The sequence below is a fragment of the Panthera pardus genome, unplaced genomic scaffold (genome assembly GCF_024362965.1).
Source record: "Panthera pardus isolate Hobbes unplaced genomic scaffold, ASM2436296v1 HiC_scaffold_12, whole genome shotgun sequence".
Lineage (NCBI taxonomy): Eukaryota > Metazoa > Chordata > Mammalia > Carnivora > Felidae > Panthera > Panthera pardus.
The window spans coordinates 111,026,537-111,049,621 of record NW_026526677.1 but is presented as its reverse complement, the minus strand read 5'-3'; the positions used below and the strand labels follow the sequence as shown (position 1 = coordinate 111,049,621).

The window sequence follows — 23,085 nt, the reverse complement described above, 5'->3', positions numbered from 1 at the left end:
CACAGATCAGAGGTGAAAGAATAGAAAAAAGAGATCATGCAAATGGAAACTGAGGAAAGAAGAAGTAGCTATAGTTATATCAAACAAAATTGGCTGTAATCCAGAAAGTATAACAAGAGACAAAGAATGTCATTTATAATGATAAAGAAGTCAATTCATCAATAAAATATGACATTTGTAAATATTTATGTACCCAACGTCAGAGCACCTACATATATAAAGCAAATATTAACAGATCTGAAAAGAGAAATAGACAGCAACACAAAAACAGTAGGGAACTTTAATACCCCATATTCAGTAATCGCTAGATCCTTGAGGCAGAATATCAGTAAGGAGGGCTTGGACTTAAACTACCTGTTGGACTACATGGACCTAACAGAAGTTTTGATTTAACAGTAGCAGAATATACATTTTCAAGCACATATGGAACCTTCTAGAATAGATCTTATGTTATGCCACAAAGCAAATCTTCATCAATTTAAAAACACTGAAATATCAGGCATCCTTTCTGACCACACGGATATGAAACTAGAAATCAATTCCCAGAAGAAAATTCAAAAATCTACAAATATGTGGAAATTAACCATATGCTCCTGAATACCCAGTGGCTTAAATAAAAAATTAAAAGAGAAATCAAAAAATATCTTGAGACAAGTGAAAATGGAAACATAACTTACTAGAACATGTGGGATGCACCAAAAGCAGTTCTGAGAAAGAAGGTTGTAGTGAAAAATGCCTACATGAAGACAAAAGATACCAAATAAGCAGTCTCACTCTATACCTCAAGGAACTAGAAAAAGAAGAACAAACTAAGGGCAAAGTTAGCAGAAGAATGGAAATAGCAGAGGTCAGAGTGAAAGTAAATGAACTAGAAACAAAAAAGACAATAGGTCAATGAAACTAAGAGCTAGTTTTATGAAAAGGTAAACAAAATTGAGAAATCTTTAGCTAGACTAAGAAGAAAGAAAGAATACTTGAAGAAAATAACAAATGTTAAGAAGATGCAATACAATTCATGACACAGATACTAAGGATCGTTAACACAGTGCTATACACAATTATACACCAGCATTAAAGGAACACTAGGAGAACCAGATAAATTCCCAGAAACATACAGCCTACCATGTAATATGATGAAAAAGAAAATCTAAAACAGTCCAATAATAAGTGAAGAGTTTGAATTGGTAATCAAAATGCCCCCACCAAAAAAAGTTCAGGACCAGATGACTTCATGGGTAAATTCTACCAACATTTAAAGAAGAGTTAATATCAATCCTTTTGGAATTATCCCAATAAATAGAAGAGGAAAGACCGCTTCCACACTCGTTTTAAAAAGCCACTGTTACCCTGACACGAAAGTCAGACAAGGACACTACGATAAAAAGGTAAATTAAAGCCTTATATTCCTGATGAACATAAATGCAGAAATCTTCAACAAAATATTAGTAAGTCAAATTCAGCAGGTATATTAAAAGGATCATACCAAGGCCATACCAATATCAAGCATGATTTATCCCAGAGAGGCCAAGATGGCTCACCATCCACAACTCAGTCACCACATTAACAAAAGGATTAAAAACACATGATCGTCTCATTAGATGCAGAAAAAGCATGTGACAACATTCAACATCATCTCATGATAAAAACTGGGTATAGAAGGAATATACCTCAACATAGCAGAAGCCATGTATGACAAGCCCACCACCACTACCTTCATACCCAACTAATGTTGACAAGCTTTGAAAGCTTTTCTTCTATGGTAAGGAATAAGACAAGGATATCCACTCTCACCACTGGTTTTCAATATAGTGCTAGAAGTCCCAGCTAGAGCAATTAGGCAAGAAAAGAAATAAAAGACATCCACACCAGAAAGGAAGACATAAAATTGCCTCTGCTTGTAGATCTTACAATATTATATATAGAAAACATTGATGGGGCACCTGGGTGACTCAGTTGATTAAGCATCCGACTTCAGCTCAGGTCAAAATCTCAGGTTAGTTAGTTCAGTCCCTGCTTGAATCGGGTTCTGTGCTGACAACTCAGAGCCTGGAGCCTATTTCTGATTCTGTGTGTGTGTGTGTGTGTCTCTCTCTGCCCCTCCCCAACTCACACACACACACTCTCCCTCTCTTTCTCAAAAATAAACATTAAAAAAAAGAAAACTTTAATGATTCCACTAAAAGTATTAGAATAAATGATTTCATTAAAGTTGCAGAATAGAAACTCAGTATACAAAAATCAGCTGTGTTTCTATACAGTAACAACAAACCATCAGAAAGAGAAAATAAGAAAACAGTCTTATTAATAAGAGCATCAAAAGTGATATAAATATTTAGGAATAAATATAACCAATGAAGTGGATGATCTGTATACCAGAAACCCAAAGACATGGATGAAAGAAGACACGGGTAAATGGAAAAATATTGTGTGTTAATAGAATGGAAGTATTAAATTAAAAGTATGTGTAGATTTCCATACTATCCAAAGCACTGTCCAGATTGAATGCAACCCCTATCAGTATTAAAATACCATACTTTGCAGAAATAGAAAAAAACAATCCTACAATTTGTTTGGAGCCCCTAAAGACCCCAAATGGCTAAAGCAATCTTAAGGAAGAAGAATAGAGCTGGAGGCAGCATGCTTCCTACTTCAAACTATATTACCAGGCTGTAGCAATCAAAACAGTATGCTATTGGAATAAGAACAGACACACAGATCAGTGTAACAGCACATAGAGCCCAGGGATAAAGCTTTGCATATATGGTCAATTAACTTTCATCAAATCAGCCAAGAATATACTATGGGAAAAGTCTCTTCAATAAATGCTGTTGGGAAAAGTAAATATTCACATGCAAAAGAACGGAAATGGGCCCTTGTCTTATACACAAAAATGAAATAAAAATTGGGTTAAAGTCTTCAACATAAGACCTGAAACTATAAAACTCCTAGAAGAAAACCTAGGACGTCATCCCCTTGACATAGACCTTAGCAATGGTTTTTTGGATTTGACACCAAAAGCACAGCCACATAAAGCAAAAATAAACAAGTGGGACCACAACAAACTAAAAAGCTCTATCTCGCAAGGGAAAGCATCAACAAAATGAAAAGGCAGCTTACAGAATGGGAGAAAATATTTGCAAACCACATATCTAAGAAGGGGTTAATATCCAAAATATACAAGGATTTTTACAACTCAATAGCACACACACACACACACACACACGTGCACACTTCATTTTAAAAATGGGCATAGCACCATTTTAACAAAGACACACAGATGGCCAACAGTACATGAGAAGGTATTCAACATCCCTCATCATGAGGGAAATGCAAATCAAAACCCCCATGAGCTATTCTCTCACATGTGCTAGGATAGCTATTCTTTAAAAGAGAACAAATGCTGGGTGTAGAAAAGTGGGGAAGCCCTGTACACTGTTGGTGGAAATGCAGCCTCTGTCGAAAACAATATGGAGATTATTCACAAAATTAAAAATAGAACTACTATATCATCCAGCAATCCAAGCTCTGGGTATGCATCCAAAGGGGGGAAAATCATTATATCAAAAAGATATATATACCCCCATTTCATTGTAGCACTATTCATAATAGCTAAGTTATAGAAACACCCTAAGTGTCCACCAACAGATGAATGGATAAAAGATATAGGACACATTCAGCCATAAAAAAGAACGAAAGCCCACCATTTGTGACAACATGGATGAATCAGGATAACATAATGCTAAGTGAAATTAGAGAGAACAAGACAAACACTCCATGGTATCACTTATATTGGGAATTTTTTTAAAAATCTAACTCATGGGGTGCCTGGGTGGCTCACTCAGTTAAGCGTCCAACTCTTGGTTTCAGTTCAGATCATGATCTCACAGTTTGTGGGTTTGAGCCACATGTCAGACTCCATGCTGACAGTGTGGAGCCTGCTTGGGATTTTCTGTCTCCCTCTCTCTGCCCCTCCTCTGCTTTCTCTCTAGCTCTCTCTCTCAAAAAAATAAATAGATAAACATTTAAAAATAAAATAAAAATCTAACTCATAGATTAAGTCTTAGAGAATAGGGTTTTGGTTGCCAGGAGCTGGAGGGTGGGGGACATAGGAAGACATTGGTAAAAGGGTACAAACATTCAGTTAGGAGATGAATATGGTCTTGGAATCTAATATATAACATGGTGGCTATAGTTGATAATACTGTATTATATAACTGAAATTTGCTAAGAGAGTAGAACTTAAGGGTTCTCACCTAAAAAGAAAAAAAAAAGGTAAACACGTGACGTGATGGATGAGTTAATGAACTCGACGGTGGGAACACTTTCACAAAGCATCAGTACATCAAATCATCGCCTTATCTGCTTTAAATATATTACAAATTCACTTGTCAATTATACCTCAATATAGCTGAAAGAGAGACTGATTTAACAGTAGTAGTTAGAACTGATTTCTAAATGAACAATTCTTACTGCTTACTGGTAGATACAAGTTGTCCAGACACTTTAAAATATTCTGTAGTCAAGGGCACCTGGGTGGCTCTGTCGGTTGGCCGTCCAACTTCAGCTCAGGCCACATTCTCGCAGTTCACGAGTTCGAGCCCCGCGTCGGGCTCTTTGCTGACAGCTCAGAGCCTGGAGCCTGCTTTGGATTCTGTGTCTCCCTCTCTCTCTGCTCCACCCAACTTGTGCTCTGTCTCTCTGTCTCTCTATCTCTCTCTCTCCCTCTCAGGAATAAACAAACATTTTTTAAAAATTTTTAATATTCTGTAGTCATAACGTTGAAAAGGAGAGCAGAAAGTACGAACACCAAGTTGAATTTACCAAAGAATGAAGCAGGGCGGACATCAGTATGTGATGCATGAAATTATCTACAGGCACACATTTTTGCAAAAGTCCAGAACCTCCCTTATTTAAGCAGGGTTAACTCCACGGAGAAGTTGAGTTTCATTATGGATATTTTGGGGGATATTTCAAAATGATAAATCTCTAAACTGAGAAAGAAAATAAGTACAGTCACAGAAACGTTGGCTCCTTAATGACCATCAAATTCTTTGGCTGAAATATCGAAGGCAGACTCCACATATTTAAATAAAATAATATTCCATTTCATTATGAATAAGGATGCGAATGGGTTGTGAAAGTTCATCAGCATTCCTTAAAACTGTCTTTTCATTATCCATAAGTTAAATTTATCATCTTCAATTAACTGTGATTCAATCTCACACAACCTTCTGTCTTGATGTAATGGGACTAGATTGATGTCCTCGTGCCCCACTGGTTCCCTTTGTAGCTACTGCGGTGTGCTGGGAATCTCACCTCCATTCAGGAGCCAAAGGGAATGAGGACCCTGTTTCTTTATTACCCAAACTTTATTTAGCCTGCCAAGAGTCCAAGAACACCCACAGGGAGCTGGCATCATCTAAATAGCATGAGCTGTGCCTCATGTGTAGATGAATGGACATGCCTCTCCCAGATTTCTGAAAATTTTCCGTGATATCACTGCCACTATCATTAACAATGGAATACTAAGAATGAGTAAATTTGTAAGGAAAGATTGCTGAAATCTGTCTTTTCTCTGTCCTGTTTTTGTTTGTATGTGGGAATATTTTACTTAGACATACCCATCATCTAGAGGTACTGGTGAAAGCCCATGGTATCTCATTAGATTAAGCTTTGTTCTAGAAATTTCCCAGATACTTACAGGCGGGAAAACTTTATCTGTTGGTTCACTATACTGTCTTTTTCAGAGATCTAAGGGAGGAAATTGCTTCCCTACTTTGCCCACAGACTTTCTTGTTTCAGATTCTGTGTTTACTTTGCTCCCGTGTGTGTGTGTGTGTGTGTGTGTGTGTGTGTGTGTGTGTGTGTTTTAAGACAGGTATGATCATATTTTTTCCCAGCTTAAATTATTTCTTTGACTCCAGGCTGCAAATACAATAAAAGGATTCAGGTGCTTTGTGAAAGGGAAGGACCCTGAGATTTCTCCAACCCTACCTGGTAATACTAGTCATCTCACCTCTCCACAAAACTGGCAGGTCAAAAATGACACACTGCCACCATCCCATCTGTTACCCTCTCCTACCAGGGTAAATCTAGGTGCCAGGCTGCAAAAATCCTTAATGGTGAAGTGTTGACACTCTTTTCCCCAAAGCACAAAGCCCTTCCAGCTTTATCCCTCTTAATCCCAGATCTTTTCTCCCACTGCACCCTACATGTGCCCCTTCCTGAAATCAGACTAGTTCCCAGATACCTGGTATCTCTCTACAGCTTTCGCTCTGTCTCCCTGGGAGGCACTTACCCCACCCAATTAAGAGTCACATCTTCTAGAAAGCTGTCCTTATGCACTTAATCTGATAGTGTCTTGTCAGGGCTCACAAATCACCCCGTGATTTATAAAGAATACATATAATACAAAATGCATTATATTTTTTTAGTCATGAAATCATTATTTTACCTCCTGTATACCGGATATTCTCCACTATCCTGTGGCCCAGCTGCCAGTAAGACATTATTAGCACCCCGCAAGCTCATTAAGGGCATTGGGGCACCTGGTGGCTCAGTGGGTTGAGCCTTCGACTCTTGATCAGCTCAGGTCATGATCTCACAGTCATGAGATCAAGCCCCATCTCACAGTCATGAGATCAAGCCCCATGAGATCAAGCCCCATCAAGCTCTATGCTCAGCATTGTTTAAGATTCTCTCATTGTACCCAACCCCTCTCCCCGCTCCCCCGACTCACGTGCTCTCTCTAAAAAAGAATAAGAGGTGGACACAGTGCCTTTTTTGACCTTATAAAAAGTGCCCTTATCCTTCCTCTTTGCTTAGTGGCTGGGTATCCTCTGTCTCCCAGCTTATGTCATTGTGCTTATTTCATTGCCATAATTATTCTAATTAACCCTCAACATAGACCATATGTTATTTTATAGACTGGACTTTGGGGTTCACTGTAACTTATCCAAGATCACACAGACCCTAAGTCTCAAAAGCAAGACTGAAACTCTGTCCTGTTTGATTGCAAAAAATAAATCAATCAAATAAATAAAATCAAGATGGGTAAATACCTGCTGTAGCCGCAAAATGGGCATTCATTTAAATATTTCGTATGCCAGACTTGAGGGGCACCTGGCCCTGCAAACCTTCTCTGTGTTTGTATTCATATCTTTCCTCACCCCTCCTCCAGCAGAGTGTGTAACTAGAGCCATCAGTAGGCACAAGAAGCTGTGGGCATTGTTGCACCCACAAGGCAAGGTCCTGAAATCTTGCTCTCATTTAGATTTCTCATTTTTTTTTAAATTTTTTTTTAACGTTTATTTATTTTTTGAGATAGAGAGAGACAGAGCATGAATGGGGGAGGGGCAGAGAGAGAGGGAGACACAGAATCGGAAGCAGGCTCCAGGCTCTGAGCCATCAGCCCAGAGCCCGACGCGGGGCTCGAACTCACGGACCGCGAGATCGTGACCTGAGCTGAAGTCGGACGCTTAACCGACTGCGCCACCCAGGCGCCCCTAGATTTCTCATTTTAAAAATACATTCCATTTCCATGTAGGAAAACACCTGGACCTTTCATGAAGTAGTATAAAATTATAAAATTACGGAATGACTGGGGTATGTCCCTGAAGACTCACTGCATCTGTTCCTTGCCTGTCCCTCACCTCAGCACGCAGAACCACACAGACATGCACACATCACTCACACCTCATCTGGAAGGTAAGGAAATTACAGTGACTTCTCCACATGTCAGCATCCAGTTGATGTCCAAATGGGGACTAGAACTCCATTCCCAAAATTTGCACAATAGCATAGTTTCGCTCTAGGGCGATGACCCCACTCGAGATTCCATGAACTTGAAGACATTGTTTTACCTCTTGCTTTGTGCTTACTGCATTTTCTAACTTCTGCATTGAGCGTGTCTGATTCCACCATCTATACACTTGATCACCAAAAGTGCATACTTTAAGTCAATTTCTTAACAACCCAGTTTTTAAAAGACGTTAAAAAAGGAAACCTCTCCCATGCTCCCTGGCAGTCCTTCTGTTAACTGACCAGAGCTGTGTCGATATGATTTAGTCATCCTTTGAGCCTGAAATGCAAAACAGCAGAAATGTAATCAGAATTAGACAAATGCTAAAGGGCGAGCATTTATTAAACACCTATGATGTGATCGACCTGCAGATTTACATCTGTAGTCAGCAGGATATCTGAAGTCCTGTAGTTTATTAATTTCCCTCTGCTTCTTTGCCCCCATTGGATGTATGAACTGTAAATGGACATTAAGAGGAAAACCGAGTTGGAGGTTAATCTTCCCTTAGGGTATCAGTGTATTATATAGACACTGTTAAGTTAGTCAAGTTAGTTACTCAACCATGGATTTCACACACACATACACACTGTCTGAAGAGTTACAATTTTATAGCAATGTCTTCACTTCTCTGGTTAAAAACTGAAGTCTAAAAGCCACCAAAGTAACTGTTTCCAAGAATACTGCTTCACAGTCTAGATCCTATCACTCTTCGATCTAAAACCCTTTAAAGTATATGAAAGGAAAAATATTGCCTGTCCTCAAGCAGACATGGCTAAAATTAACTGAGCCACCCACCATTCATTCAGATCATAACTGAAAGGAGTTTAAAATCAGATGCGGTAATATTTTTTCCTTCACCTTCAGCAGAGCAGTAGGATAGAATCAGAGAAATGTGGGCTGTTATTCATCAGTTAGACTTTCCATCAGATGGTTTTTCTGAAGGCTGCGTCTCTGCCTGTGTCTTGCAGCTGTGGGATAACGCAATGAGAGACAGCGCAGCAGCTCTTTGATTTCAGCCTCTGCTGAAAGAAAATAATAATGTCGTCAATTAGCAACTAATGCAATAGTTGAATCACTGTGGCTTTTAGAAAACTGAATTTTTGTGTTTTTTTGGCCTGCCTGTGAATCTGCCCTATCTTCTCATAGACGCAAACAAATGTTCGGCTGACATTTTACTAGCTTGAGATTGATGGACAGTGTTTTTCCCATTTCAGAAACGTAGACTTGCTTTTTGGTGTCTAGTTTCTTTCCCAGTGAAATGAGAATGTTACTGATGAGCTGTCAAATTAGCTGGCGCGTAATAGGCCTGAGATAAATATTTGTCGAGGGGATTAATTAATAATAGCTATCGCTGGCTGAACTCAAACCAGATGTGCTAGCTACCCCAGCGTTGTGACTGTTGTGTTGCACACAGGAAACCTGAGGCCAGAGGGTTACGGAGGAGGGGTCAGGGTCCGGGCAGTTTTCTACAGTATCACCCTCCCTCTGCTAGAGGCAGTGATGATAGAGACCAAAACTGAAAACACATACTCTTGTAGGAAGACACAGGAGCAGAGGGCAAAAACGGCAAACGCAAGAGTCGTCCTGGTTCATACACATAGTGTGTGTTTCTGGGTAATCCTCCAGAGTCTTGCTGTAATCTGCCGAGCCTGGGTCTCCTTGTTGGTAAGAGAAGTCTGAGACGCCGGTCTGTCTCCAAGCTTGTGATGAGAACTAACTGGATAGCCCGTGTGAGGTGCTCAGCACAGTGCCCGACACATAAGAAGCGCAGCATCAAGGTTAGCTGTAAACGCACACTCCTGGAGGTTTCAGGAGCAACTTTGCATAGTGGCCAGTAGACGGGCTCTTTCTCCTCAGGTAGCCACACAGCAGTGTGTGTATATAACCTGCTTTGTTATTAACAAAAAACACAGACATTTCCAAAATCGAGTCTGAGACACATTTCAGGAAGAGAGGAAACACCAGGTCTTTCTCTTCTCCCTGATTCCTGCGCTGGTTCTCGCTGCGACCACAGGATCACAGCTGCATATTTTATTTTTGCCAAAGAATAAATAAATAGATAAACAAAACACTTTTTCTTAGTTTCCTCAGCACAAGTGAATCAAATTCACATTAAAAACAAAACAAAACAAAAAAACAAAACATGGGGTGCCTGGGTGGCTCAGTTGGTTAAGTGTCTGACTTCAGCTCAGGTCATGATCTCACGGTTCGTGGGTTCAAGCCCCGCGTCGGGCTCTGTGCTGACAGCTCAGAGCCTGGAGCCTGTTTCGGATTCTGGGTCTCCCTCTCTCTCTGCCCCTTTCCTGCTCATACTCTGTCTCTCTCTCCTTCAAAAATAAACATTAAAAAAACTTTTTTTAATGACTTAATTCTAAGAGAAAACCAAAAGGAAGGCAAATAAGGATGCTACAAACTCATGAGCATGTGTGTTGGGGGTGTGGGGGAAGGGCAAACGTTTCTCTGAGCCAATACCTTTGGTTTTGTTAATTTGCTTACCTAATAGGTTTTTTTCTCCTCTTCTTGCAATTGCCTATTTGTTTTTTAATTTGTATTGAGTATATTTGTAATGCACCTTAAATACTTAGCAGAAAAAAGGGCCCAGGTATAAAAAAATTAGATGATAGATGGATAGATGGAAGGAAGGAAGGAAGGAAGGAAGGAAGGAAGGAAGGAAAGAAGGATGGAAGAGAGGGAGAGAAAGAAGGAAAGTGGGGCACCTGGGTGGCTCAGTCGGTTGGCATCTGCCTTTGGCTCAGGTCATGATCTCACAGTTCGTGAGTTCGAGCCCCACGTTGGGATCTCTGCTGTGCACACAGAGCCCACTTCAAATCTTCTATCCCCCTCTCTCTCTGCCCCTCCCTGACTTGCACTCTTTCTCTCTCTCTCTCCCTCTCTGTCAAAAATAAATAAAAACTTTTTTTAAAAAAAGGGGCACAGGGTGCCCGGGTGGCTCAGTCAGTTAAGCGTCCGACTTCAGCTCAGGTCATGATCTCACAGTTCGTGAGTTCAAGCCCCACATCGGGCTCTGTGCTGACAGCTCAGAGCCTGGAGCCTGCTTCGGATTCTGTGTCTCCCTCTCTCTCTGACCCTCCCCTGCTCATGCTCTGTCTCTCTCTGTCTCAAAAATAAATAAAACATTAAAAAAATAATAGTAAAATAAAATAATTTAAATAAATAAATAAAATAAAAAAGGGGCACCTGGGTGGGTCAGTCAGTTGAACGTCCAACCGTAGCTCATGTCATGATCTCATGGTTCGTCAGTTCAAGCCCCATGTCAGGCTCTGTGCTGACAGCTCAGAGCTTGGAGTCTGCTTTGAATTCTCTGTATCTCTCTCTGCCCCTCCTGCATTCTCTCTCTCTCTCTCAAAAATAAATAAACATTAAAATATTAAAAATAAAAAAATTAGAAATAAAATAAGTGATTTTTCCAGAATTTTTGAAACTCAGATAATAACTATGTGTGGACCAAGAGAGAGAACACTCTTCCCTCAAAGCTCCCCTAGCCCGCCTGGGGACATCATCTTGTTTCCCACACACAGAAGTCCACAAATGGCCTGTGTTGCTCTCTTCTCTTCCGTTACCACATCCCAGGACTCTAAGGGTTGTAGTGACTCATACGATCAAAGCTTTTACTCTCCCTGGCTCAACTTATTGGCTCTGTCTGCTTTTAGACTACTTTGTAATTAAACTGAACCCCCCCCTATGAAGGTACTATGCATCACATACTCAAAGTATACTACCTTGATATTCCCTTCACATAAGACACGTTTCTACATATCTACATCAGAGGGCAGTTATGGCCTCAATAGGAGACGTTTTGGTACTGTCATTTTCATCTGCTATATCCCCCTTCATGCTTCATAAAAGGCATTCAGAGCCATTCAAGAAATACTTGTGAAATTGAGTTGAACTGAACTAAAAATATCTTTATTGCTTTCCCCATGTATTAGATTTTGAATGACAGAATTTAACAGTTAAATTGGCATAATTAAACCCTCCACGTTTCCAGCCATTGCTTTATTAGAAATATAGATAAATGTACATGTTGGTTATTAACTTACGTTTCCATTGAAGAGCTGAAATGTATAATAATGAACTAAACTTAACAAACTATCATATTGATTTCTATAGGGATTCAAGGATATTTCTCTGGAGAGATTTATCCATGGTGGAGCCAATGTTACAGGATTCCAGCTGGTTGATTTTAATACACCTATGGTAACCAAACTAATGGATCGCTGGAAGAAACTAGACCAGAGAGAGTATCCAGGATCTGAGACTCCTCCAAAGGTATGTATTTGTTTTGATCTTACGTATTTTTAGCGTTTTTAAAATTTAAGGTAGAAAGTTCACTATGTAGTTGTTCTCGTAAATGTTTGTCAGTTATAGTGTGGCATAGAGCGGAAGCTTTTTGTCACTAGCACTGCACTGTACAAGTCTTTAATAATTTCTAAGTTTTATATGTAAGAGCAGGATTGTTGGACATTAGCTCGAGTAGTTTACTATTATTATTTTTATTCCTTCGCATATAAATTTCTGTGAAGAAATTGTAGACTTTAAAACAATTTTTCACTCACTGAATATCTCAAAGGTGAACAATCCTTGGTAACTAGTCCACCCCCAAACCACCGCTAGGCAAAAACTATATTTGCAAAGTGATTTATAATGAGTAGGCAAATTGGGGAATTGGTAGAAATGTAAAATGCAAAACTCTTTGACACTAATAGTTCAAGGTCAGGTTGCTTCATGTTTCTCTAACTGACATTGCAGAAGCATGTTAGTGGTAGCCACAAAAGAAGCTGGCAAACTTGTCATCACAGCCCATTTTCTCCTCAGCTGAAGAGACAGTGGCCGTAGACATCATGTAAATAATGGTGTAATGTGTCTCCAACTCCAGCTTAGTGGGTTTGAGCTCCTGCATAATTACGGCAGTTCTCATTCTCAATGTGCACTGATCCTTCACTGTCAGTGTTTTCTACTAAAATGTTTTCAAATGTCCTTTGGAAATTCAATCCTAGAAAACTATAGGTAATCTAGATCTAGAGGTAAATAGTCTTACGTCTTTTGTTCTCTCAGTGTAACACTTTTCCCACCAGCTATGTCAATTCCCCTCGGTAAAACAGGAATTTGGCTGATCGTATCAGCCTCACTACTCTAGAATCATGAAATTTCAAAACAGAGCCTTTATTGAGTATCCGCTATGCGTCAAGCACCATATCCAACCCTCTGATTTTAGGAGCTAATAAATACAAGTTGTTACACAGGTGTGTTAATTGGCCATCTCTGAGTTTGCAGGATGCCCAGAATTGAATCATGGGCTTCCTGAGTCTTAGACAAGTGCGTTGTCTACTATATTTTACCACTTTCTGTACTTTGGATAATGCATGTGAAAGCATATTAAAGAGCCTAAATATTTTTAAGATGGAAATCACCGTCCAGATTCAAAGCACCTTGAGAAGTCCTTTAGCCTTCATGCAAGTTCAGAGATAAATCCTCCGTAAAGCCCAATTATATCAAGCATTAATGTGCAAAGAGAGGATGTACAAAGTTTCCTGTTGGACTCATTTCTGATCCGGACACTTTGCCACACGTTCCCCTCATTCTCTTGTCTGTGTGCAGAGACTTCCTTGCACTACTGCTCCTCACACCGATCTGTCTGACTCTTTCTTCCTCACCCTGTCTATGGTCACACCATCATTTTGCTTGGCATTTCTTCCGTAAACCATCTTTCAAAGATCTTGTGACCCTTTGAGCTGTGGTATCTAGAACAGGCTTCAAGCTTCTCTTTAGGGTTTTGTGGCTCCTTGTGGCTACTAACATCACCACGTGGTCAGAGTGTCCACTGTGGTTCTCCCCTCTGGGCACACTGATGGGGTCAGTCTTTCCCTATCTTGCCTTGAGCCCATCCCAGTGTCTACTACTTGATAACCTCCAACTAAACTTGTCTATGTCACAGAGTGAGACACTTTGTTTTATATATAAAAACATAATTTTCTCATTTTTCACAGCTCTTATTAGCATGATGCTAGGCACTTAACTAGGCATTTCATAAATATACGCGATCAATTCTCATTACACATGGTATTTATGGTCTATACAGTTGCCATGAACAATGAGTGACATGTGAACACGTGCTCCTAAGGGAAATACAACGTTAGGTTCTTACAAGCCTCTGGCCATAACATTTTTGTCAACCATTCAACACATATCATATGACATGTTGTTTTAAGTCTGTTTACAGACACCCTATGTATTGCATTGTTAATTCATTAACATTGAATTCGTAGGCAACAGCGCTGTCACTCATTCCTCCACAGGGCTTATCTGACACGTGTATTTTCTCCACAAGGCACACCACAGCCTTCTTGCACGGAAGATCACTACATAGCACAGCAGCACTACACTTTTGGGTCATCTTGAAAAGTGAAATCCTCAGCAAAAAGCACATCACTGTGGAAAAATCTGGCACGAAGTAGACCACAAGAGGCCTCTTGTTTACAGTGTGGGAGGAGACACAAGGAGGCAGAGTGTTGCCTTGGTTGACTGCAGCTGGGTGTGCGTGTGTTGCGTGACCCTGTTTTTCACCAACTCCACACACGTCTGCTGATGACCCCCTGCAGCTATTGATTCGGGCATATCAAACAAATTTAGGAAGTAGGTGAATTTGCAAATATTGGATCTGTGAGTAATGAGGATCAAATGTACTTAACTGAACTTCCCTTGAGTTTCTTTGGTGCCTCATCAAAGATTTGAAACACGATTTCTGATCGTGTCACCCCCCTGCTGTGAAGAAAAGGAAACCTTCTGGAATAGAGGCACTCCACAGTACAGGCCCAGCAGGTCTTTCCAGTCATGGGTGCTTCTGCTGCCTTTCTGGCCAGCCACACTGGACGGCCCTGAAGTTTTCCCCTCCTTACCAGTCCCTGTGTCCTTGCTCCCACCTTAGCTGTCCTCCACCTTTATTTCCAGCTGTCCAAACCCAACCACCTTATATGAGCCTTCATCTCAAATCCTACTTTGTCTATGAAGCCTTTCCTTAGTCTCCCCGTAAATACAATCCCTTTCTGCTGTGTAATCTCCATGTTATTTAATTGTGTAATTCTCACAGAGGACTTAATGTAATTTTTTATATGCTTATTGTTGCACTTCTGTAAACTCCTTTGCAGCAGTAACCATCTAGGACACGTCTTTGTAGACTTTGCCATTCCTAGCCAGTGTCTACCACATTTTTCAAAGAGTTCTCAGATGTGGTATTTCATCCTTGCAACAACCACAGGAAATAATCACTATTAGCTTGTTTGGTTTGATTCTGATCTGTTTTGTGTTCCATAGCTGGAAAGTGTACTCATTCCCATAAAACTAGGAGTAACAAGTTAGAATTCACGTAGTCCTTTCCTTTCAAAGCTCAGGCTCTCAGCCTTTCAAAGCTCAGGCTCTCAGCGCTGCACTATGATTATGCCAAACCCTGTCTTGTTATCTCTGAACCTGGGTAACCAGAACTCACTTCACCATTGTCATCACCATTTAAAGCAGGAATAACTCCAGGCCAAACCCGAGTTTTACCCAGCCCTAAAATGAAGTGTTTTGTCAGTAAGAATTTTCTAGATGCCATCTAGAAATGTGCGTCCATAAATCTGATTTCTTGGACATTAACACAATAAGACACGTGGAAGAGAATTATATCCTTCAAAAAAGGAAAATCTATATAAACCACTACATCTTCCCAAGTCCCAGCTCTCCAACCTGTCAAAGGCCCTTGCCACTCACGCTCCACTCTGTGCGATATCTGTTCTGTTTTGGAGTTCACTTGTTTCATGAAAATGGATGGACTTTTTAAAACACAGCAAGTGCATTCGCTTTTTGGTGCCATCTCTTCTCAGCTTTATTCTCCCTATTAAACAAGTGACAATGCGTTGTTGTTGTTGTTGTTGTTGTTGTTGTTGTTTCCTTTCTTGAAACCTAAAATACCAACATTGCATTTTTCTCAGGTGTTTTAGGTCTTTAGGAAGTTCTCCTTTCTTTCTTGTTCTTATTTTCTTACTTTCCAAAACAACAACAACAACAACATGACTTGATGGCTTTCTCTGCTCAGAGATGTCTGGTCCAGGCAGGGGAGGAGGTAGAACATTATCCCAGCTACGAGGGTAGCTGGCCCTTACCTATGGTACATGCCTGCCCTTACGCGTATCTCATCATGTCTAGGAGAATATGTTGCAAGGCTCATAGTTTATGGGTCTCCCATACATGTTCCTGATGAAGCGTTTTAATTGGGCTCTCTACATAGAAAGGTTCTTTGTTAGGATTTATATTCTTGACCTCATCCACGTTTCATTCTGTCTTCTCCAGCTGGTGTGCCTACTCGTCACATCGCCTAAGTTTACTTTCTGCAATTTGAATTTCAAATGATTTTTCTTCCTTTGCTAGCAGCGAAGCAAGGGGACATCCTCTACCTTCCACAGCACAGAACTGCCTCCTGTACAGGCTTACAATGTTTTCATCATAGAGATCTGACCAGATGGAACTCGGGAAAGAGATCAGGCAGGCCTTTGTCATGATTGGTGGTTGGCGCTCTGCCGTGCTTCAGGAAAATTGTGCCCTGTGTTCCACGTGTTCAGGCATTGCCGAGTCAAAGCCAACACATATTCCCTGTTCTTTTTTTTTTTAATGTTTGTTTATTTTTGAGAGAGACAGAGACAGAATGCATGTGGGTTACGGGCAGAGAGAGAGGGAGACACAGAATCCAAAGCGGGCTCCAGTCTGAGCTGTCAGCACAGAGCCTGACACGGGGCTGGAACTCACCAGCCATGAGATCATGACCTGAGCCAAAGTCGGACGCTGAACCGACTGAGCCACCCAGGCGCCCCAGGGCACTGTTCTTTTTATTTTCAGCTTAAACAAGTTACATGTTCTTGGTTTTTCCTCTCGCTTCCTCTTCTATCCTGAATAATTTTTTCCAGAGGGCTTTGTCTTTTCTCACAGAGAAGCAAGGGGCATCATCAGAAAGCACAGGGTCCTCACTTCACGTCTCTACTTTGACCCTATGTGACAGCAGAAACTTAGGGGGATGACCTAATGTTCCCGTGCACATGCACACCGGACAACATGCGTGGACCTAACTATATTCATTCCTATGTAGCACAGTGACGGGTACATACACTTCAATAAGTAGATGTTGTTTCTGGCATCTTATGGCTAGGTGACAGTAAACATTCCCACATTCTTCTGAGAAACCAAACCAACATAGACACTTCAAGTCAGTAAATGCACAATAAATCTTAAGGAGCCCTGCTGGGCATTTCAGAAGAGGAGAATGAGGCACCCCAGCCATTCTGGACTCAGCCGCAGCACATGACTTCAAGGCAGATGGTAGTAATAATGCACTTAGCTGCTTGCACTTCATCTGTTTCTACTCAGACCCAGTGAAAAGACCTCACCAAGGGGTCTTGCTTTTCTCACCCAATGGAAAACTGTGCATTAAAATTTCTATTTTTCAGAGTGTGTTTTCCCCTTTTAAAATCAGAGTGGTAAGATTCAGTATACACTCTTTGTAATAAAGTGATAATAGAAATTTCTGAAGCTAGAGTCAATTAAATATCAGTAATTTAACTGTCCTTCAGGCAAGAGGCTGTTTAATGGCCCCTCTTCGGGTGCTCAAGGACCCCAAGACTGTTCCTGGTGACTGATAAGAGTTGATCATTCACCATTATAATTACTTTCATTTTGTTAGTATACGTCTGCTCTGACTTATGATGGAGTCCTTGTGATGGCTGAAACTTTCCGAAATCTTAGGAGGCAGAAAATTGATATTTCAAGGAGAGGAAATGCTGGGGATTGTCTGGCAAATCCTGCTGCTCCATGGGGCCAGGGAATTGACATGGAGAGGACACTCAAACAGGTAACTCACAATTTTATTTAATTAAGTTCAGTTGATTTCACAGTGTTAAGTGTGGCATCTTCAAGAAAATGGAATAATTTTTTTGAGAGTAAATCTATATTACAATTGCCATTTTAATATATTAAGCCATTATCATTTTTGAGACATTTCTAAATAAAATACTAAGTAGAATACTGTTCATATCTTATATAGATGCTTAGTCAAGATAAACTAGGTCATGTCACAATCACAACCCCAAGTCCTAGTGACTTCAAACAACAGGAGTATTTCTCACTCACACACACACGTTAGATTAGGAGAGGTACTCTGCCTGTTGTAATCACTCAGGCTAACACAGCAATAACCGTCTCAAATGCTACAAAGAGAAAGAGAGTTATGGAAGGTTTGAATTGACAATTAAATGCTGTGGCCTAATGGTGACACTCATCACCTCTGTTTACAACTCACTTATTTCAGTCACATTGACCTATCTAACTACGAGGACTCTAGGAAGTCCATGCTATCTTAGGGCCAGAACATCCAAGAACTAGAAATGTTTTTTAACTACTGCTAATTACTACCACAGTAGATCTTTAAATTGCCTTGTAAACTTGGATTAAGTAATTTGTTTATTTTACTCTGTTTGGAATATACTAACAGTATTTTTCAAATGATTAACGTAATATGTGTATATTTGTAATCTTACATTTTAAACGTTCTGAAATGCCATGAGTTCAGATCACAGGTAAAAATGAATTAAAAGGAAATTTGGAATAAAAAACCCTTGAAAGTTTTTTTTAGTATATCTGTATTTTAAACCCCTCAGGGCTTAATTTTAATATTATCAAGGAGAATATGATACAGTATGGTTATCAGGACTATTTAATGTATTATGTGAATACATAGATAAAACTGAAAAGCAACTATAAATAACCCATATTTCCTTTCCCATAGGCAATACTTCAATATTAAGGAAGTATTCTTTATCACATAAAAAAACAAAACATATTCCTCTTTCAAGTATATATCAGAATTGATTATATCCCTTTGATTTACTTCTTTCAGATTATATCCCAGCAGCTCAAATACCCTATGGTATTTTAGTTATTCGTAGCTTATAGTTATAGCAAATGAAGTCAAGATTTCTGTAAGCAAAATGGCAAATGAATATATGTGTGGGTGTTGTTTTTCATTCATAGGTTCGAATTCAAGGACTGACAGGAAATGTTCAGTTTGACCACTATGGACGCAGGGTCAATTACACAATGGATGTGTTTGAGCTGAAGAGCACAGGGCCTAGAAAGGTGAGCCACACTCAACCGGTCTTCTTAGTTTGCATTTGACATTTTTAAAGGCTTATACGTAATAGGTAGCTGGATGGTCTACATTGGTTTTTAAATGTGAGTACTTACAAATAGCATTGTTTTTAATAATCTGAGCTGAAATAAATTCTTGTGTCACATAATTGATATTTTTAATGGTATGCCAAAGCTGAAACAAACTAGTTTATATGCTGTTTATATCCTGTATCCAAAGTGGAAACAATGCATTTTTTTAAAAAAAGATTTAGCAAATAGAGTCTCAAAAACCAAAATTTACAGTGCAGGAAAGCATACCTTGCAGATAAGACACGTACTCACCTCCATGCAGTCATTTATGAAATCATCAGAACAACAAAAACATATTTAGAACAGATGAAACATTCTTGAAATAAGCAAGTAAACACATTGCAGTGAACAAAAGAAAGAGCAGATAGAAGATGAGATTAAGTTTATCACTTGGCCAGCAGGGAAGAGGAACAAACACCTGGGAAACTCTAATTGAGGGGATGGGGAAGTTGGATAGGAAGCTGCTGATGCCAGCTTCCTGGATTTCAGAAGGTGACTCTGCTGGTCCGATGACGTGACTGGGCATATCATTGGTCGTCTGAACATCCAGCCAGTACTTGATGTTACGGAACCAGACAATCCAATCTAGGTAGTTAGTAGGTACTTTATACCCAACACATATAATTTTTAACATTCCTTTCACTAGGATTAGCTAGGATGGTCAAGGAAAGACGTGTTCAGTTCCCTCATCTAAAAATTGTCTCAAGCCTTGGCTGTTTTAAAAAACTGTCTCATGTATAATTTCCTGCTACAATGCAGTAATCGTAGCTAGAACGTATGGAATGCCTGCTGTGTCCCAAACACTGGACTTGGTGTGACTTAATCCAACAAACCTGTAATGTGAGTACTGTGAGCTCCCTTTTTCCAACGAGAAAACTACGGCCGGACAGGTTATAGCTCCTTGTCTCAGGCCCAGCAATGAGAAAACAAAGACTTTAATTCAGATGTGTCTGACTCCAGAACCTTCTACATTATTACCCCACCCGAGTGGTCCTGCTCCAAAGGAGTTTACTTTCCGCACGGTAGAATATAGTCATTTCCTTGACAGTTAAAGAGAAGGCATGTGGAAATCCTCAAGAGGAGGAGATCCCTTCCAGCTGGAGGAAGACAAATCAAGGAAGGCTGTGTCGAGGAGGGAGGCTTTAGACGCAGGAAACCAGCGTTCGGACAGGTGGAAAGGGAGGCTGGACGTGGTGAGAACCTGAAGCAGGTCAGGAAGAGCAGGTGACAGGGCACCTGTGGAACAGGCCTGCCCCATGGGCCCCTCCAAGGACACCGCCTGTGGCAAGGGAATGAGATGTGCTCCCAGGAAGAAACGTGGTGAGTCCCAGGTACACACCGACTGGACCCACTGCGTCCACACACAGCCAGCGACAAGAAAGGAGGCAGCCCGTGTGGGGCAAAAGCTTCTCCCCTCTGGGGAGCGGACAGAGTCCCCACCCTAACAACAGTGGCTCACCTCCAGGCACACCTTCCGGCCACACACCAGACTTTGCAAGAGGAGCCATGTAAACAGAAACTTTGCGAAATGCAAAAGACCACCCCCTACTTCACAAAACAGTAAGTACAGAGAGTAGAATGACCTCTCCGTAAAAGAAAGAAGAAAAAGGAAGCTGCTGGTAACTGGCAGTAATAGCAAGGGAGCTGTATATGGCGCTGAATCCTTCCATGGCCTGTTGAACCGTGACGCTAACGGCAATTAAGGTTTTTGGAGGCGAAGGTTAGAGAGCAAGTTGGGAGAGTGATGAACACCTTCCCACTCAGCTGACATCCATCCAAAACCCTTAAAAGAAATACGAAGTGTAAAATCGGGTAGACTCATCCGTCTTCGTTTTTCCGTGGCAGCAAGCAACTTGGGCCTTCTGTCAGGAATATCAAACTTAAAAACGAGCCACGCCGAGAAACACTGTGCTGCTGGTGGAACTCGGCAGAATGTCTGCAAACTGAGCGATCGTTCTTGTAAATGGAACAGTTGCCGGCAAGGGAGCTGTCTCTGAAAATAGATCAGAAGGTCTGCCTGTCAGTTTCCGTGACTTCTGTAACAGAGGAACTGATGGAGAGACTCCTTAAGGAGCAGCCACGACGCTCTTTCAGAAACGCTGGCTCCTGAGTGTGGTGGGACCTTTCCACTCCACTGACCCCCAGGAAGTGCCCTGGAACCAGATGTGCCTGGTGCAGGGATTTTTAATTGGAACAATTGTATTTATTTAGAGAGCAGTTTACATGCCACACACCAAAATGGAAAACTGATGTGCATTTTTACATTTAATCCACACAAAGCCTGAAGGTGAGACACATTTTTTCTAATTTTATTTTTTTTTTTTAAGTTTATTTATTTTTAAGAAAGAGAGAGAGGGAGGGAGAATCCCAAGCAGGCTCTGTCCTGTCAGCACAGATCCCGGTGGCGGGGCTCAATCCCCTGAACCATGAGATCATGACCTGTGCCGAAATCAAGAGTCAGAAGCTTGACCAACCGAGCCACCCAGGCACCCCTGCTTATTCTCATTTTAAAGAAAAGTAAGGCTCATAGAAACTAACCTGCCCAGCGATGTTCAGCTAGAAAGACGTGGAGATGGGGTGGAAACCAGGGTTCACCAGGCTCCAGAGCTCACTGTCTTCATTGCTGTGAAACCCTGTCAGTCCCAGGGCCTCTAAGAGTTCTCTTTAGGGCTGGTATGAGATTCCTATTTTCGGGGGACAGGTCTGGTCTTATCAGCCCTCCCAGGAGCAAGCTTTAAGTACAACAGGGGCTCCTCATGGCCCCTCAGTCCTCACCAGATCCCTACATCACAGTCAAGGTCCCCTGTAAAAACAGAGATGTTCACTCATAGTATGGCGATATTTATGCACAATTCACCTTTAGGAGTCCAAAGAAGACAAATATTTTTCTGACATCGCTGCTGTTTTAGTGATTTAAATGCTTCCCTATTTTTGCTCTAGCATTACAAAAGTATCCTTCCCCCAATTTCTGTCTCTAGGAAAAATGCCTAGCTCCCCATCTGATTAAATGAGATCAGGCTTGGGAAAAGTTGCCAGTACATTGTCCAATGGTGTGACGAACTTAAGAGAGAAACTGCAACTCACGTGAGGTTCTAGGTCCCAACTCTTAAGATTCCTTTCTTCAGGAGGTGACCCCTATATCGCTGTCCGCTCTAATTGACTCAATTCCCAGTGAGTCCATGGTCTAATGAGATTTGCCATGAATGGTCCCATACCCCAAGCCCTGGTTTTCTTTTTGTGCAGAATTGCAAGTAAATAAAAGGCAAACACATCCAGTTAGGTAAAATTTTGCTTATTACTTTAACTTGTCAGCACTTCTAAATCACTTATCTTTTAAGGGTCGAGAGTCATGAAGCCGCAGGCCATTTTTAAATGCAAAATGTCAAGGTCTTGCCAACATCTGAGGAGTCTCCAGGATGTGTCCCAAATCTGTGTTTTTTCTGTTGTGGGAACTCATTAAGAAAGAAAAATGCCATTCCTAGACAATGAGCTGCTGGGACCTGGAAGGTGGCTGCCTCTTAATGAAGTGCTAAACTGTAAAACCTATTTTCACATCTTATAATTGTCATGCGGAAAGGAGAATTAACTGGAAGCCTGTTGACTGACATGTTGCTTTTCTTTAAGTACACATAGGAATTGAGGGTTATGAGGATGTGTGTGTATGTCTCAGAGGCGTACTTGTTTTTAAATTAACTTTTTAACTGAGTTCTTAAATAAACGTCAGCTACAAATAGATTCTTTTGGACACTTGAAAACAATTGCTGAATTGCTGTACGGTCATGATTTCAGATCAAACTAAGAACTGTATCAAACTTTCTTAATGACAGTCAGTTTCCTCTGTCTGCCCTATGATGATACATGCAACATTTGTGAATAATATGGTGCCTCTTTCTGACATGTTAATCCTTACTTCATTTTACTATGTTCACAAATACTAACACAATAGTTAAGAAGCTTGGAAGAAGCAGGAGAGACTTCCAGAACATACTGGAACAAATGAGACCAGTAAGCAATTACATACA

At 40.7% G+C, this 23,085-nt stretch overlaps 1 protein-coding gene and 1 long non-coding RNA gene across 12 annotated transcripts in view; both read left to right on the top strand.

Annotated features, from left to right (window-relative positions):
• GRIA4 (glutamate ionotropic receptor AMPA type subunit 4) overlaps window positions 1-23,085 on the top strand; it is a 396,312-nt gene that overhangs the window by 307,424 nt on the left and 65,803 nt on the right. For all 11 annotated transcript variants that reach the window (XR_008421331.1, XM_053900551.1, XM_053900547.1 and 8 more), the window contains exons 7-9: window positions 11,933-12,091; window positions 17,529-17,696; window positions 18,875-18,979. Coding sequence is in view for 10 of the 11 variants with exons in the window: in XM_053900551.1 (XP_053756526.1) it covers window positions 11,933-12,091; window positions 17,529-17,696; window positions 18,875-18,979 (432 nt within the window). In the remaining variant the exon portion in view is untranslated. The remainder of the gene's footprint in view (window positions 1-11,932; window positions 12,092-17,528; window positions 17,697-18,874; window positions 18,980-23,085) is intronic.
• On the top strand, window positions 6,380-7,285 carry LOC128776226 (uncharacterized). Its single transcript, XR_008421333.1, has 2 exons — window positions 6,380-6,632; window positions 6,672-7,285. It is a non-coding gene; the product is annotated as an uncharacterized LOC128776226 (long non-coding RNA).